This window comes from Silurus meridionalis, chromosome 2 (assembly GCF_014805685.1).
Source record: "Silurus meridionalis isolate SWU-2019-XX chromosome 2, ASM1480568v1, whole genome shotgun sequence".
Classification (NCBI taxonomy): Eukaryota; Metazoa; Chordata; class Actinopteri; order Siluriformes; family Siluridae; genus Silurus; species Silurus meridionalis.
Window position 1 is genome coordinate 3,554,311 of NC_060885.1, and position 19,073 is coordinate 3,573,383.

At 36.4% G+C, this 19,073-nt stretch overlaps 1 protein-coding gene across 4 annotated transcripts; it reads left to right on the top strand.

The window, feature by feature from the left end:
* Window positions 1-156: 156 nt before the first annotated feature.
* Window positions 157-18,991, top strand: asb5b (ankyrin repeat and SOCS box containing 5b). Of its 4 annotated transcripts, XM_046861885.1 has the most exons (8): window positions 4,848-4,929; window positions 12,139-12,196; window positions 14,433-14,512; window positions 14,617-14,724; window positions 15,319-15,469; window positions 16,781-16,915; window positions 17,330-17,521; window positions 18,430-18,991. In XM_046861885.1, exons 2-8 carry the CDS (start codon window positions 12,145-12,147, stop codon window positions 18,555-18,557), a joined length of 846 nt encoding a protein of 281 aa, XP_046717841.1. In that variant the 5' UTR covers window positions 4,848-4,929; window positions 12,139-12,144; the 3' UTR covers window positions 18,558-18,991. The 4 variants fall into 4 exon arrangements, with proteins under 4 accessions (XP_046717816.1, XP_046717832.1, XP_046717824.1 ...); XM_046861860.1 differs by lacking the exons at window positions 4,848-4,929; window positions 12,139-12,196 and adding an exon at window positions 157-388; XM_046861868.1 differs by lacking the exon at window positions 12,139-12,196 and having other exon boundaries at window positions 4,740-4,929.
* Window positions 18,992-19,073: the final 82 nt, after the last annotated feature.

Consider the following 19,073-nt stretch of genomic DNA (forward strand, 5'->3'; position numbering starts at 1 on the left):
ACTTTGTTGCTATGCCTCAAGTGGTCCACTTTTCCACAGCCAGCTGCCTTATCTCTCCAGCTTGGCCTCTGGGCCTGCCAGGAGTGGGCGTTCCCGGAGAGGGGAAAAAGTGGGTCGCCGTGCCATCTGATCTGTGTCAACACATGCCCAGCTGACCCTCATTCCAAAACAGATCAGCAGCGCTCAGCAGCAATGACCGACTTTCTGGAAGAGCGGCCGTTCGGCTCACGCTACACCAACGTCTACCTGTCCATCTTTGCCCTGTTCTGCTTCAAGCTCTTCGTCAAAATCAGCCTGAACATCCTCACACACTTCTACGTGGTCAAAGGGAACCGGAAGGAGGCGGCGCGCATCGCAGCAGAGTTCTACGATTTTGGCCAAGGGCACAGTAAGTGATCCGAGTATGTCTGAGACACATGCAGGGGGGTTCGAGACAACTCAGGAGGAGATGTTATGCCTTTCTACAAGCCTTCATACTCTTGATGCAGGTGTGTGTGTGTGTGTGTGTTCGTAGTGAGTGTGCCTGATTACAAACCTGCGTTCAGATTGAATCATACAGGACAAGAAAGCCATCAGGTCATGTGGGTCAGGGGTATGATTATATAATATTCCAGGCTGCTCTGATTGGTCAGTTCTTTTCAGAAATTATGACTGGACGGGAAAAAAATGCAGAGCAAAGTTGTGCTACAATTTTCTCCTTTGTGGTTCAGGGTCTGAATATGGCTCTGCAGATTCGTCCTTTATGATTCTAGAGTCCATAAATAGTAAATCATCACTGTTTCATTCTGCTCTACTTTGATTTCAGTAACATAATGCATTTACAGACATGACACACTTTGGCGATAGTTTACAACTGATGTATTACAACTAATAACGTATAATAGAGATGATGCCCAATACCACCTTAACCCTTTAAGGCCACAAATCAATACCCCCCCACCCCAGCCAAAACAGGCTCCCTCCAACTACAAACAAATAAATGCTTAATTAATAAAATAAAAATAAAATAATTTAAATATATATATAAAAAAATTATAATAATATATATAAAATAAAATGTACAAAATAATAATAATAATAATAATAATAATAAAAAAAAAAAAATATATATATATATATATATATATATATATATATATATATATATATATATATATATATATATATATTACTATATTACTATATTCTATTATTTATTAGTACTAATATGTACCTGATTTCTCCAGCCAGTTGAAAGTGGGAGGCACACAGTTATATAGGATGTTTTACCTTCACCTATTCTAATCCTATTCCAGCATGACAACGCCCCTCTCCATTAAGATATGCTTTACATGGGTTTGTGTAAAAGATCTCCTACTGGAGAACTCAAATCCTACTGAAGACCTTTGAGATAATTCGAAACACTGACTGCACCCCAGATCTCCTCACCTACATCAGTACCTGACTTTACTAACACACTTGTGGCTGAATAAATCTCACACACATCTCCACTTCAAAATCTACTGGAACATCTTCCCAGAAGAGTCAGGGTTATTAGAAGAGTAAATGGGGACTAAATGGGGGTGGAATGGGCTGTTCAGAAAAGCACAAACGAATCTTATGGTCGGGTGTCCGCTATCTTTTGAACCACAGATAACGCATACAGAGATGATCTCAAACAATGATACACTTCTCTGATAAGAAGTGAGAGAAAACTGTACATTCGCCATAGCTTCTAACTGCTAGATCTGCGTAACAACAAGAACAACAACCTTCAGTGAAGGAAGACAGAAAACAATTTGACGGCCCGTAACATTTGTCTCACGTAACTCATCACATCACAGTGGAAGAATTTCCCTTTTAACGTGACGCATCCTATCAAGAAGACAGAGTTAATTCTGGACTGGAGATTAAAGCTGAGCCAGAAATAGCACAACCAGGCATACACACACTGTAAACACAGGCTTTAAATAGTCTGCATTTCTGTGTCTCTTATAAATGACCTCACGCCATTACTAACATTAGCAACCCTTTGCGCATCGGAACAGTTCTACAATTTGATCGCTTCCTGTGTGGCTGATTGTTGTCAGGAAACAAGATATTTTAAGTGTGTGAGGTTGACTAGCTATGCTATGTTCCACTGGGGGCTACGTGTTCACCGTGTTCACGAAGAACATCACCATTCGGTTCTATCACGTTGTTGCGGATGCTTTCTGACACGTGAGATTAGCTAAATTGATCGAGTCTTTTCAAAACTATACATTACAAGATAAATATTTGCGTAAAGTTGAAAATTGTGATGTTCCTCTCTCGCTTTCTTGCTAGCTAGTTCAATCATTTACCTCACACATCGCCTAGCGTATGTTTCTGTCCATCATTTCCAGCGAGCTAAACCTAAAGTTAATGTTGAATAACAGCTTTTTATCTGTTATCTGTAATTCTTTGAGCAAAGTTTACTTTGTGGTCAATTTTTATTTTGATTTAAAAAAAATACCTCAGAAATTTACAAAATCTTTCAAAATGTTATTGAAGACTTGATATTTATTATGTTTTTGTCTTGCTTCCATGGTAAATGCTCCTTTACACTACCTCTACCTCAAAATTATGTTAGCTTATGCTTCTGTGCATGTTTCCCAAATGCTTAGCCGTAAGCTAGTTTGTGGTCAATGTGATGATAAACAAAGAGGCTATTTCAGTATTTTGCTCAATAATATGAGGGTAATATTTTACAGTATATAAGAAAAGTTTGTGGTCACCTTAACATATGATTTGTATGTTCTTCTTTGAGCATCCCATTCCACATTTGGTCCCCATTTGCTTTTATAGGAGCGTTCACTCTCCTGGGAAGATGTTCCACCAAATCTTAGAGAGCGCTTGTGTAGAATAATGTTAGTTTCAATCAGCCATAAGGTGTTAGTAATGTACTGATGTAGGTGAGAAGGTGAGGAGACCTGGGGTGCAGTCATAATTCACATTCATTCCAAATGTGTTTAATATGGTTGGAGATCTACAGCAGGAGATTTTCCACTCCAAGCCTTGTCAAGCCGATTTTCATGGAGCTGGATTTGTGCTCTGGGGCGTTGTTATGCTGAAACAGATTTGAGTGAAGGGAATATTTGATTTAAGCACATCCAAAGAGAGCCGATACAACTCTGAGGCACCAGCTTTGTTGAAACTGTTTGGGGAAGAACCACATATGGCTGGAAAAATCAGGTGTCCCAATACTTACTAATCCCAATACTGAAAACAGTGCACCATTAGTCTGTCAGGTAGCTAGAGCTAGTGTTGAATGTGGAGATATAAGCACATCTTAGGGCTTTTGGCCTCCTTGTTGATCCAATTAAAATTAAATACATCTGGAACAAAAGGTTATATGTAAATCTAGAATATGTAATAAAATAAAATACATAGGAAATATTTAGGAAATACATAGACAATGGAGCCCAATGTTTATAATATTTAATGCGTACAAATGCATAGAACATACAAAAGCATTTACAAACTGTATAGTAAGTATACGGTACCAACCCGAAGTCTGGAGACCTTTTCCTTCAGTGTTTTTTCTTACGTTTTTACATTTTCAACACAGTACATTAAGACTGAAGACATCCAAACTATATAAAAACAGCTTGGCACACTCATGCCGTTCTCTCATCAGATAGATAGTCACATAGAATGGTTTACAATTGCATCAAAGAAACCATTACGATGGAAGAACAACCAGCAAAAGAGACTTGTTTGGGCCAAGAAACAAAAGGAATGGACATTAGATCAGTGGAAAATTTTCCTCTGGTCTGATAAATCTGAATTTAAGACGTTAGATGTACAGGGGGTAAACAGGCGGTTCCTGAATGTGTGGTTCCCACTGTGGAGCATGAAGGTGCGATGGTGATTGTATGGGTGGTTTATTACTGGTGATACTGTTGATGATTTAGTCACAATAGAGGTCACACTTACCAACATGGCTGCCACAGAATTCTGCAACGACATGCCATCTTATCTGGTTTGCATTTAGTGGGACCATCATTTGTTTTCCAAGGAGACAATGATGCCAAACACACTTCTAGTTTAGAGATATTTGTTCAAGAAAGAGAGTGATGGCGTGACTGCATCAGATGATCTACGAAGATGGTTTGGCATGAACTGGACCGAAGAGTAAAAATAAAAAGCAGCCAACAAGTACCTCTGGGAACTCCTTGATATTGTTGGAAAACCATTCCTGGTGAATACTTGGAGAAGAGTTTGAGCTTGTGCAGTTTGCTACAGATGCCACGTGCGAGCTGTGACTAGTGCGCTCGCCGATCATCCAACCAAAAGATGTAAAAATGCTGACTTTATTATACGCCTACTAGATAGCACCGGTGCTGCAAACTCGAAATGTGATTGGGTAAAGCGACAGCTTCATTATCATATATGCACTATTGATTCTGAAGGCCTCGAGGCAGATTTCTTTGATACTGGCAACATTTAATGGCTGAAATCTGATTGGATAGAAACTGTAACATAAATATACACTACTGAAATCAGTGCAAACGAAAGAAAAGCTCTGAAGAGAACAGACTATGGTGAAATCATTTAATACATATTAAAGGACATAAATATATTAGAACGTAAGTCAGTGATTCTAATAGCAGAGAATATATATATATATATATATATATATATATATATATATATATATATATATATATATATATATATAAACAATCTCCCCCTCCCTTCCCCCTCTCCCCGCGCGTTCCCGCTACCAGGCTTCTCTCTATTCGTGCGCGGTCTCGTTCCCCGCGTGCCCGCGCTCCCGTTCACATTATAGCGCATAAACAAACATGCCTGAAGTTCCCGGAGCAGAGCACGAGCGCAACGGATATACAGACAGGAAGCGAAAACAGGGATATTTGGGCCAATTGTCCCCTGTAAAGAAATCTCGCTGGGGCATTTTAACCAGTCAGGGTGAGTGCAGTGTCTCTTACTGCTTTACACACACACACACACACACACACACACACCGCGCACGAGACGGACGGTTTTGGGAAGTGTGGACATTGGAGCTCACGTGAACCTGGCGCATTATTGCAGGAATGATGCGTGCATGTTCAGATCATCACGAGATTTGGTGTGTTTGGGGGGAAAAATCCACCAGAAAGAGGAGGTCTGTTATGCAATAAAACATCAACATCGCAAGCATGGTGCACCTAATCTGGAGGGCCCACATGGTCAAAACATCTAACTATAGATCACATGCACACTAACAGGGGTATAACATGAGTTTCAGGGCTGCGTGTGTGTCTTTCAGTCTTATAGAAAACCACCTTCAATAAAACAATTAGTCTTCTAGAAAAACACTTTCAATAAAACAATCATAATCCATACAGAAAGTTATTATTATTATGAATGTTATTGTTAATAATAATAATAATAATAATAATAATAATAATGATATTATTATTATTATTATTATTATTATGAATATCATTATTATTATTGTTATTATTATCATCATTATTAATACCATTATCATTGTATTATCATTGTTATTATCATTATTATTATTATTATTATTATTATTATTATTATCATCATTATTAATAACATTATTATTATAATTATCATTATTATCATTATTATCATTATTATTATTATTATCATTATTATCATTATTATTATTATCATTATTATCATTATTATTATTATTATTATTATCATCATTATTAATAACATTATTATTATTATTATTATTATTATTATCATTATCATTATTATTATTATTATTATTATTATTATTATTATCATTATTATTATCATTATTATTATTATCATTATTATTATTATTATTATTATTATTATTAGCATTATTATCATTATCATTGTTATTATTATTATTATTATTATTATTATTATTATTATTATCATTATTATTATCATTATTATTATTATCATTATTATTATTATTATTATTATTATTAGCATTATTATCATTATCATTATTATTATTATTATTATTATTATTATTATTATTATCATCATTATTAATACCATTATTTGTATTATTATTATCATTATCATTATTATCATTATTATTATTATTATTATTATTATTATTATTATTATTATTATTATTATCATTATTTTTATTATTATTATCATTATTATCATTATTATCATTATTATTATTATTATTATTATCATTAATATTATTATTATTATTATTATTATTATTATTAATATTATTATTGGGGGTGTAACGTAACAGTTCTGTACGCACCTCGGTTTTTAAGTCACGGGTCTGTGCAGCTCCTGTACGGTTCGGACAGAGAAATGCAAAACATAAAATTGCTTGTCATTTTTAATTAATGCAGTTTATTTTTATTAACGTTTGTGAGCATCAATGGTTTACATTTTTAAAACATTTTTAAATAAAATGCATGGTTTAAATTAAAAAAAAATTATATATAAACAATACAATTAATTTAATACACTTATTATATTGATTAAATTGCCATAAATTAAATTAATTAAATAAAATTAAAATCCATGGGTAATTAAATAGTTTACATTCGTTAGACCCTATTTGGTTATACAGATGTGTATATAAATGGGTGTGTGTTTGTGTGTTTGTGTGTGTATTTTACATTTAATCTTAAATTTTCTAAAGATATGATCTACATAACTGTTCTACTTATTTCAGCAGACTTTACCAAAAGTCTTCATTCATTCCATTCTTCATTAATTCACTCCCTCGATATGTGGAATTGTCAGGATTTTCTCATTTTAAGAGAAATTCTTGAAGCCGGACATAAAACGCTAAATCCATAGCATTAGATTGTTGTACAAAAAGGTGGCGTAAAGTGTAAAGAAATGTGTAAAACAAAATAGTTTTTCCGGTACAGATCGAGTAGCTCGAAGTGCAAGGCAGAGAATAAACAAACCTGCGGCCCGCCACTTAATATGTTTTTAAAGGGGAACTCAGATTTAAATTCTGTTCTGCACGTAAAAAGTATTGCATTCGGTACACGTGCACAGAACAGAAAGCCGTGTAGCGAAATGTTTTAACACGAATACGTGTACGTTACACCCCTAGTTATTATAACACAGTATTACACAGTGGCACTCAGTCAATCGATGCTCCAATATAGTGGCAAAATATTTTTTATAGCATTGGTAGTGTTACCAGGAGCTTTCAGCATGTGTAACACTCAACTTCTGTTACGTCAACACATAAAACTCACTTCCTAGTTAAACAAATTCCAGCTGTTACAGTTGACTTAAAAACATCATCACTGGACATGGCGAATGCTGGACAAACAATTATCATGAATATAATTCGTTCATGAATATGAATATAAAACAATCTGACAGAAATGCATTTAAAGGGAATGTGAATATACAGTTTTATACATTTAAATAAAAAAAAAAGAAGAGGAAAGCAGAAGTTTGGAGCAGAAAATTTAAATGATAAATCAGGCTGTCACTGTCGGAGTCATAGCACCATCTTCGACTTCTTTGACATTTTTGCGTAACATGTCTCCATCGTAAGTAGAAGACTACCTGGACGCTGTTATATGCAGCTGTTTTCGCTAGAGGAATAAAATTAGGAACAAATTGTGGCGTCATTGACCACCACGTAAAACCCACTTTATAGTTGGAAACTGTTACTGTAGACTTTTTGACATCGCCATCGCACGTGGCAGTTGATCCGACTTTTCCTGAACGTAACTCTTGACATTTAAATATGAAACATATCAAGTGCCATAATGGGAGCATGAATCCAGGATTTGTTTCTGCTGCTGGAATGAAATTAGGAATGTTTGGCTGGGATATTATGTATTGTGGCCAGAATGTCATCTATATATTACATTTTATGCTTATAGAACTGAAGCAGTATTCCATTCGTAGGTTTAAGGATAACCTGAATATTGACACGCCTGTGATTAGATCTTGTTTCTATAATGTTTGTACACCAGACTGGCTGGTGAGACCGGATGTGTCTGTGGGGGAGTTTAAACACTGTATATAAAGTCGCTCTTAAAGTTCACAATAAATAATACAGTGTCATATCTATAGATCTTGGTTGTGACCTCGTCGCAACACTTCCACGGCCTGCGATCGGGTCAGGACTCGGCGGTTGGGGTCCTCGGTTTTAGAATACCAGCAGTTAGTAGATGTTTCCCCAAACATTTCTGTGTTGTTGATTACAGTCTCAGAGAATGAGAGCAGATAGGAATAGGATAGGAAGAGGACTGAATAACTACAAATATGAACGTATTGTTGGCTTATTAAGAAAAAGGTAAAAAAAATCACATTGCTCAATACCTCAAGCTTGATTAAATAGCAGATATTCTATTTTGTCCTCTTTTACGCCTTTATTTTTATTGTAGTTGTTATTATTATACTAATGTAGGACTTTATTGCTTTATAGCAGAGATGTTTAAACCGCCATGCCAGTCATGAGAAGAGGAAAAAAAAAAGCTATTCATACAGATTCAATTCATGTTTTATTTGTATGTTTTAATGGACATTGTTCCAAAGCAGCTTTACACAGATAAATTGCTTATACAATTAGAATTTATATTCTAAGTGCTTATAAGTTTAGTGCCTGTAATTCGATCTCTACAGATACCGATCTTCATTTATAATTACAGTTTTAATATAACATGTTCATTTTAAAGCTGCAAAAAAATGTAAATTGGCAATGGAAAGTACAGAATATAAGCGAATTTGCCCAATTAGAAAATATAAATAAATAAATAAATGAGGAGCATCTTCATGTCCGCCATTAGTGATCTCTGATATTACAAGCATATGGCGGCACTGCTTATAGCCGTATTAAACTCTATCGTACTATAAATAACTTCCTATTTTTATATTTTACTGTTTATAAGTTTCAGTGAACAAGAAAACCATGAAATAAAACCGAATTATTCAGGCAGATTACAAAGTCCTGATTTCTATTTATTTATTTCATTTATTAATTATTTAATTTATTTAATTTGAAATATTATTAAATCATAAAGAGGGAATTATGCCAACTTTTGTTTTAATTAGGGCTGTTAATCAGTAAAAGTATTTAATCGCACGATTGTCATGAGTTTACCCGTGATTAATTGCAACTTAGTTTTTAATACACTAATCAACATGGACATAAAAAAAATCAATGCTTTATGCAAATTTATGTTTATGTATGTTCATGAAGACAAAATATTCTTGTAAATGTTTTAAATGAAGTAATTATCAGGACACCAAATAGAACTTTTGCTATGTTTCCACACGGACGGTTTTAATTGCCGGATGTGTGCGTCATGGCGGATTTTGATGCTCGTTTTGAGACGTTGGTGCTTGATATCAGTAAAACAAATGTTTAGTGATTAATATAAAAACCTTTGGTGAAGTTTATTTATTCTTTTTATATCTGAGTAAAGGAAGGACGTTGTGAATAAATGCATGTTGCATTGAAGGTTTTATTTTCCCCCTTTTTTATTTATTCATTTCTTTTTCAATGTCAAAAAGAAATTCACACTGCATTAATCGCGCATTAATAAAAACTTAAATATAAAATTAATATGCGTTGATTTTGACAGCCATAATTGTAATATAATAAAGTTTGACATAATTTATTTAATTTAGTTTTGGCTCAGGAATGTTTGATTTTTGGTCCTTTATAGGAAGATGGACACCTCTGCTTTATAGGATCATTTATGCACTCAAAATATATTAAGGAATCATATAAAATTATATAAAAAAATTTATTTTTATAATATTTATATTATATAAAATAATACATATTCAATCTAAATATAAAATATAATAAAACACTAAATATAAAACACTTTTTAAAATGTAAAATTAAAGCTTAAAGTTTGAAACACACATTAGTTCGGCAGTAAAAGTGATTTATAGAATCAGCAGTATTGCATTACATAGTTGTCCCCGTTGGCCTTCCATACAGTCAATGCATTCTTTTTTTAATTTACAAGCAACTTGATAGGACAATAATAATAATAATATTATTATTATTAATAATAATAATAATAATAATAATAATAATAATAATAAAAATAAAGAAAAATTAGATTATTTGTAACTAATCTACAAGTACCAAGTTTATTTCCTGACCGAAACCCTAATCCTTTGATTTCTAGACTTCTAGGCCGCTCGTGACCTTGATCTCTGAGTCTCATTAGGATTGAAGTGAAGTGCTCTCTTCAGCATTTGTTTGCTGTTTCACCTACATGCTGATTTCTTGTAAGCAGCAGACTCAGAAAAGGACATGGGAAATGTGTGCTATGTTTAGATTTTGAATGTGTGCTATGTAGACATTTGATCCCGTCCTGTGAAGTCGTCACTCCAGTGCAGATAAAGTGAAGTGTGGGTGTGTGTGTGTGTGTGTGTGTGTGTGTGTGTGTGTGTGTGTGTGACAGAGGACAGCAATCCTAAAGCTCTTTATTAATCACGCTGAGTGTCTCAGCTCCGTTTATACAGTTTAATTCATGAGGAATTCAGCAAGAAGTGTCTTGAGCTGTGTGTGTGTGTGTGTGTGTGTGTGTGTGTGTGTGTGTGTGTGTGTGTGTGTGTGTGTGTGTGTGTGTGTGAGTGAGATTTGGCCTCCTCAGTAATCATGACAACATGTGAGCTTCAGTAAGCAGTAAATCTTCCACCAGTCCTAACGGGGACTCGCGCTTGTGTCCTCACTAAACCCTGGGCCTCAACACTGCTGTAGAATCTCAATGAGCTGCAACTAAAAGGAAAGAAAAAACGTCCCAGAATTCCTCAGTGCTGCAGGAAAACCAGTAACAACACTGGGAACAGGACATCGGTTACTGGGAACACTGGGCTGATTGGACTGGAAACTGTTCATGATCAGAATCAGAAACAGAATCATCTTTATTGGCAAGTTTCTTGCGTTACAGTTACAAGAAATTTGTCATTGTGTGCTGGTGTTTTAAACAAATAAAAATAAATTATAAAAATATAAAATATAAAAATAAAGGATTAGGAAATAAAATAAATAAGAATAAATAAATTATTAAATAATTAATACATTATAGAATTTATTAACAGAATTAATTGTTTAAATTAATTACAACCTTTTTTTAAATAAATACATTGTTTATTTATTTGTTTTTCCTTCCTATGATCAGTGTACTGTTCTGTTCTTTCTTTCTTTCTTTCTTTCTTTCTTTCTTTCTTTCTTTCTTTCTTTCTTTCTTTCTTTCTTTCTTTCCCCTTTTCATCTATTTTTTTTATTTTTCTCCATATGATCAGTGTACTTCTATTTTTTCCTACTTTTCTTTCTTTCTTTCTTTCTTTCTTTCTTTCTTTCTTTCTTTCTTTTTTCTACTTTTCTTTCTTTCTTTCTATTTCTTCCTATTTTAGCTTTCTTTCTTTCTTTCTTTCTTTCTTTCTTTCTTTCTTTCTTTCTTTCTTTCTTTCTTTCTTTCTTTTTCTTTCTTTCTTTTTTCTTTCTTTCTTTCTTTCTTTCTTTCTTTCTTTCTTTCTTTCTTTCTTTCTTTCTTTCTTTCTTTCTTTCTTTCTTTCTTTCTATTTTATCTTTCTTTCTTTCTTTCTTTCTTTCTTTCTTTCTTTCTTTCTTTCTTTCTTTCTATTTCTTCCTATTTTAGCTTTCTTTCTTTCTTTCTTTCTTTCTTTCTTTCTTTCTTTCTTTCTTTCTTTCTTTCTTTCTTTCTTCCTTTCTTTCTGTTTTTCTTTTAATTTTTCCTATTTTAGCTTTCTTTCTTTCTTTCTTTCTTTCTTTCTTTCTTTCTTTCTTTCTTTCTTTCTTTTTTCTTTCTTGAATATATTTATTTATATATAATATTTAGCATGTTATCTGTAAACATGTTTGGATAAAAGATCGTCTCGAGTTAAACACACACACATTAAATCACATTTGATCCGCAGGCATTTGGGATTCTTTGACTCTTTATATTTTACCACCACAAATGTCAACTAATGTACAGACGTGACAAAATTAATTGGAAAAATGGTGCAGCCCCAACACACACACACACACACACACACACCCTACAGTATAATAAAGCCACCATTTCCGGTGATGTGATTTTTTTTTAAATTCTCTATCAAGATACTCGATCACACTGATTGAACATTACACCCACCAGCAGATCCCCTGCAGTGTAAAGATGACCTGCTTTCGTTTCGCAGGCGCTCATGTCTTACTCGTATCAGTGGCTAGACGTGCCATGGGGAGACGGAGACCTGGGTATGTACAGTGCGAAATGCTTTTATTTATTTATTCATTTGTATGTAATTTATAGTGGGGTGAGAAATGAGGGCTGTTTAAGGTTTGGCATTTGCATGTGGACACCAGGTGGAGTTTGTACTATATATAGCTGCTGTCAGAGAAGAGGATCCATGTGGAAATATTACAGTCTGAAAAAAGGTTTGTCGAAGGATCTGTCAGTAAGCTCAAAAAGTAGGGTTGTGCAGGTTTTTTTGAATTTTGTGGAGTTATTTTTGTGCTAAAATCTCATTGAAAGTCTTTACAACTTGTGAACTGGTCTTATCTTACCTTGAACTTTCTAATGTAGCAGAGATCTGATAAAAAATAATCAAAGTGTCAGAGAAATCCTACATTAGCTGCTGTCAAAAAAAAGACAAGTTGGTGCCATGACCTGGATGGCAGGCTAGAAAATAACACCTCTCTGTTTGGATTTTGAATCACAAGAAATAATGAAAGCCTTTTTCCTGTAAAAGGTAGGACATACAGTATCTCACAAAAAAGAGTACACCCCTCACATTTCAGCAACAATTTTAGTATCTGATCAAGGGACACCAGCAGATGGCAGTATTCTGTAGTCAGCATCCAAAAACTAGAGCTGTGAATATATAAAGCAAGCAGTGTTTACACCTGCTGTGATCATTACTAAAGGATTCACACGTTTTTATCATGTCCTCTAAGTTTGCAAAGACAACAGCAGGAATAAAATAAGCGTGTTCCGTGTTTTTATCGTGCGCTAAGCTAATCAGCCAGTCCGAGTTCTCTTTCTCGCCAATGAGATCCGGCGCCGATCCAGCATGCAGAATCAGTGAAAAACAACCAATGGATTAAAACTAAAGCCAACTGACGCTCAAAAACCCCACTGACAGTCAGTTTGGTGTGTCCCGGGCTTTAAGATCTTATTATTCGTTCTTAATCTAGCCTTATATATTTTATTGGTTAAATAGGACAATGCTTTTAGAGAGAAAATGAGTATAACATTTTGGAACTGTATTGTTAGTGAGCCTTTGAACAGCTGTAGTTTAGGCTGCTTGTAGACATGGGGACCAAAACCTGCAAACATATCGGCTAAAATAATTGCCATCATATATCGGACATCGGCTGCCCTGATTTCTAAATATCGCCATCGCCCAGAGAAAAAACCCATATCGGTCAAACTCTAATCTTCAGCAGCAGTGAGTGCTCTCCATCCAGCGGTCAATTTGCTCTTACGGTCAATTTGCTCTGAACTCACACCTGAACACCTTCTAGCCAATCACAATCCAGTATTGTGACTGTGGGACAGTGGTGTAAAGTATCTGTATAAATGTACTTTGTTACTGTACTTAAGTCATTTTTTGGATACTTTCTAGTTTTACTGAGTGTTAAAGATATAAATAACTTTTACTCTTCACTCAACTGCATTTATGATTTAATAAATGTACTTTTTACTATATTTAAATTACACAATAATTGCTACCTTTTCCAAAAACTTTGAGGACCAGTTCGAAATTGAATAAAAATATCGCCTTCTCTGAGACTGAGAGCTGCATATATAAATAATTAAATTGTTATAATTGATTATTCAATTTCATTGGATTTGTCAAAGGAACACTAACAGTTCTTCTACTTTATGACATGATTTTTATTTGTTAATTAAAGATCCCTTTTTGAAAGATCGCTTTAATGCCTTTCTTTTTTTCTTTTTTTTTTCTTTTTTTAACGATTGTGTGATCGTTGTTTCATTTTGCCGTGTTGAAGAGGTTGTTGTGTTGATGGTTAATGCAGTGTTCAGGAGTACAATTTGGTTTGAATTTGAGGAAAGAAAACCTCACAAACCAGCTGTTCTGGGTTTTTCACTTACACGTGTCTTGGTGTTGAGGACTTGTGCATCTTTGAGCTCAAATTCAATACGAGTCAAATACTCAAGTACTGTTCAAATCAGATACTCGAAGACTTTTACTCAAGTCATATTTGAATTGGTGACTTGTAACGGAGTAATTCTTCTTCAGGTACTTTTTACACCTTTGCTGTGAGAAAACAGTTTTTATTTGACTATACTCTGCATGGTCATAAGTTCTAGTAGTTCCTGTTCTTTGGCCATTTGTCAATATTAGATTGAGACACGAAATAAAATCGCACACTCACAAATAACTATCACATTGTGTGTGAAGCTCGCATAAGCTGAGTCTCTTTAATGTCATGTCTAATGTTTAATATTGTCTGTGTGTGTTTAAAGGCTCATGGGCAGACCGATCTCCACTCCATGAAGCTGCAAGCCAGGGACGCCTTCTGGCCCTGAAGACCCTGCTCTCACAGGTGTGCATAAACATGGATGCGCACACACACACACACACACACACACACACACACACACACACACACACACAATTCTCATTTTGAAATCATTTTATCTTCATCAGGGTTTCAATGCGAACCTCGTCACCATCGATCATGTGACTCCCCTGCATGAGGCGTGTCTGGGAGATCATGTGGCGTGTGCCAGAGCGCTCATCGAGGCCGGAGCGAATGTAAGTCCTTTTATGGTCATGGAAAATACATGATTCTGATTGGCTGCTTGTTATTCTGGTGTATTGTCATACCGTATACGTAGATCCAGTGAAGTAAATCACGGCTTGTTTATGGCATCATTGTGCAACATAATCGCTTCTGTAGCATGAAATAAAAATGGACGAATGTTTCAATGAATTCACTTCTATTCAATTCTTTTGTATTTCTAGACCACTTTTAACACATGCACATGCAAATGAATTACAAATATAAATTTTAGCTCCGTAAATGAGTCCCTATACTGTACATTCATCCCTAATGAGTGGAGAAGGAAAAGTTTTGAGGAACCGGAATTCAAAGGAAAGCAATTGCCATCTGATTGTCCGTTCCGTCATCGCCGAGGTTATCAGCTGTTCACTAATGGACACCTGAGTGCAAAACTGTTGAGGGCAATTGCAGCCTTAAATTATTGTAGCACCCTCCAGAATTTTGTGAAGGGTATTATAACAGCTGTAGTTTATATGCAGAATATACATGTCAGTACTCTGTGTGTGTGTGTGTGTGTGTGTGTGTGTGTGTGTGTGTGTGTGTGTGTGTGTGTGTGTGTGCACTAGGTAAATGCTACCACCATCGATGGAGTAACGCCTCTGTTTAATGCCTGTTCTGCGGGCAGTGCCGCGTGTACAGAGGTTCTGCTGGAGCACGGCGCCAACCCGCAGCCGGATCCATGCCAACCATCACCCATGCATGAGGCCAGCAGCAAAGGTGATTTATTTATATATATATATATATATATATATAAAAGGCAAATGTATTTTAACTGTGCTAATTTTAATTCAATTAATTTTTATTTGTACTTTCAACAATGAACATTGTCTTAAAGCAGCTTCACACAGATAATGTGGTGATAAAAATTAATAAGATGTTCTTTATAAGTGTAAGTTTGTCCCTGATGAGCGAGCCAGTGGAGACTGTGGTGAAGGAAAAACTCCCCGAGATGACATAAGGAAATAACCTTGAGAGAAACCAAATTCAAGAGGGAACCCATCCTCATCTGGGTTGCACCGAATGTCCATTTATTACAGATAAACAATGTTGCGGGGTACAGTGATGATGATCAGAAGCAAACTGTATTCCTGAGTCAGTGTAGCAGACTGTTGACATTAACTACAGTCCAAATCCATCCTCAAAGCTCCCGTTCTTACTCTGGAATTTCATGGATCTCCAGGGCGTTGATGAGAAACATCCCCAGCTCCATAGAGTGACCTCCAGTCGAAGAGAACATCAGCCAGAGGCAGGCCTGGACAAGATCTAAGGAGGGAAGAGACGCAGGAACAGTGGTCACTGGAACCTCAGAATCATGTTTAACTCGACCGAGAGAGAGAGATAGAGAGATAGACGAGGGGTGACAGGGAGAGAAGGATATGGATTCTAAAGTATCCTCATTGTTGTATGACAGTTAAGGACACTGTGCAGTTGTGGACTCCGGCAACACTCTCTCTGTCAGCATAACTAAAAGGTAACACCAGAAGGTAACACAGTGTAGCGACTCGCTCGTGCAACGGGTGGAACACATGCACCAGGAGAGTGGTTTAAGTGGTTTGGTTGTATTGATTCATAGCAAACAAGAGTGATAAGGGAGAAGTGAAGACGTGGAAGAGTGTGCCTTACAGTCCACTGGTTGTCGCCGGTATGACCTTGGGAGCACGATATAGTGGCGCACACGCTTTTCAAGCATTTCTCTTATAAAAACAAACGGGCAGTAAAACGTATAACACCGTATAAAACTGTAAAGGGAGATTTATTGTAATTTACAGATGTAGAATAGGCTCAGATTTTTCATCTCCATGCAGATCACCAAGTCTCTGTTGTTGCCCCAAAAATATTTTCCACATCGCTGCTTTGTGCAAATCTTCGATTCGAATCTTCCATTTTCATTTGTTTTCTTTTTTTTTGTAAAACAAATTCCAGTTAGCATGAGCTATAAACTGCATCGCGATGGTGTATTTATATATGTGACATTACATTTGCAATTGAACTCCAGTGGTATATCACTAACATGGGCTTTTTGTTCAGGAAGGACGGCATGTGTGGAGGCTCTGATATCATGGGGGGCAGACGTGGATTACGACATTCCTCACTTAGGAACGCCGCTTTACATCGCCTGCGCCTCCCGAGAGCTACAGTGCACACGGAAACTCCTAGATGGAGGTCTGGGCAAAATGTCAGACGAATTTTATTTTACACACTTAGACAGCAGTCAGAGATACACTATGTGGCAAAAGTATTGGGACACCCGGCTTTTCCTGCCAAATGTGGTTCAAATATTCACGTGAAGAAATTTCTAACAGAACTTCTAAGCTACCAGTACACAATTTTACACCAACTTCCTGTCAGAAATGTAATAGGTGGAGTACTTCCTGTCAGATTAAAATGTGTAAAATGTGCCCCTTGGATCAGCAGTGACAGGATCCCTCTCCAGAAATGGCATGAATCCAAACAAACTCGTACCGTACACACGTGGCACAAAGTGTCGGAAATTTGCGCGTTCGAGAGTTAGGGATGTCGGGAATCTTATGATGTAACATTGTCGATAAATGACCACCGTTCCGATTTCCCGCGCAGGAGCTAACGTCCAGAAGGGGCGTTTCCTGGACACGCCCCTTCACGCCGCCGCGCAGAAGGACTGCCCCGAGATCGTCAAAGTGCTGCTAGAGTTCGGCGCCAACATCAACGCTCGAAATCTTGAGCTGCAGCGAGCGGTGGAGACGGCGCCCCCTAGCAGCCTGGCGGAACACGTGCTACTGCACTACGAAGGTACGAACACGTCGCTCTGTGAACTTCTGTAAGCTAATTCAGGCTAACAAGCGATCGAGGTGTATAGCCACCATTAGCGTTCAGCGTTAGTGGTTTCTGAGAAGGCACAACGCGCCGCTATATATTGTAAGGATTAAAAAGTGTCACAGTGATGTCATTTCCTGTGGAAGAAGCATAGAGGTAGCATTTACATTTGCTATTTTTAACAGTAGTTTTAACGTGTAAATTACTTATGATTTGATATGTGTAACATGTCCAAGCAGAAATTGTAGCATAATAATTATCATGCAAATGAGTTTTGGAAAACAACGGGACATTTTGCCGCTTCAGTGCTTGCACAGCTTCTTAGAGAAACAGTGGAACGGGGTTTGCCATGACGAAGTGGGCGTGGTCTCAAACATATTGAATTCCAATGCGTTAAATGCATTGGACCTTTTTTTTTTACCTTTGAAATACACCGAATTTTGCTACAAATTTCACAGGCAATATGATGAAAACGCAATCCTGAGTCGGCGAAACCGGAGTTTAATGCACGCAAATGTTGCACATATTAATTTCTGTAATACTTTTTCATTTGAATGATATAGTTTTCCGTTTGCCCTAAAACTGCACACGTGGTACACGGAAACGTAAATTAAAATGCAGAAATACGTTATCGTTTTGCAAATTACATTTGAAATTGGATTTTGCTGCCTCTAGGCTTCCGTAGCTGATCGTGTGTGATAGCGGGATGCTAAACTAGTGGCTACGCGCTTTACTTATATGTTAGCTGCAATGTTAGCGTTGAAGCTCCAAGACAAGTGTGTGCACCATTAATTATACTGAAGGTGAAGGGTGACATTTTGTCATTGGTAATTTGTGTGTGTGTGTGTGTGTGTGTGTGTGTGTGTGTGTGTGTGTGTGTGTAGTTACTCCACGTGGCCTGAGTGAGCTGTGCAGGTTGTGCATCAGAGAGTATCTGGGACGTTCAAGACTTCATCTCATCCCTCAACTAAGACTTCCACCTCTGCTCCACAGATTCCTGCAGCACAGATAGACACCTGTGTGTCTCTCTCTTTCTACCTTTCTCTCTCTCTCTCTCTCTCTCTCTCTCTCTCTCTCTCTCTCTCTCCACTTTGCCTCTATATAATTTTGTCTTTCTTCGTCTACTTATATTATATTATTTCCTTCTGTCTTTCCACCTCTGTCTCTCCACTCTTCTTTTTCTTTTTCTGTCTGTACATTTCTGTTTCTCTCCAGCCATCCTTATCCCTCTGTCTTTTTCCTCTGTCCATTTTTTCTCCACCAATCTTTATCCCTCTGTCTTTTGTCTGTCCATCTTTCTTTGCGTCTCCCTCCTCCGATCTCTGTGATTTTCTGTCTGTATATCTCTCCGTCTCTTTTCCTCTTTCCTAATCCTCTGTCTTTTCTGTTTCTCTCGGTGTCTCTCTCCTCTATCTTTATCCTCTGTTTTTCTCTGTCCATCTCTCTGTCACTATCCACCGTCACAATCTTCTTTTTTTTCTGACTCTCCACCCATCTCTTTTCCTCTGTCTTTCTCTGTTTGTTTATC

Coding starts and splice junctions, on each gene's coding strand:
- asb5b (XM_046861860.1), top strand. CDS start 193: ATGACCGACTTTCTGGAAGAGCGGCCGTTCGGCTCACGCTACACCAAC. Junction 389..14,432: donor CGATTTTGGCCAAGGGCACA/GTAAGTGATCCG, acceptor GTGTGTTTAAAG/GCTCATGGGCAGACCGATCT. Junction 14,725..15,318: donor TCATCGAGGCCGGAGCGAAT/GTAAGTCCTTTT, acceptor TGTGTGCACTAG/GTAAATGCTACCACCATCGA.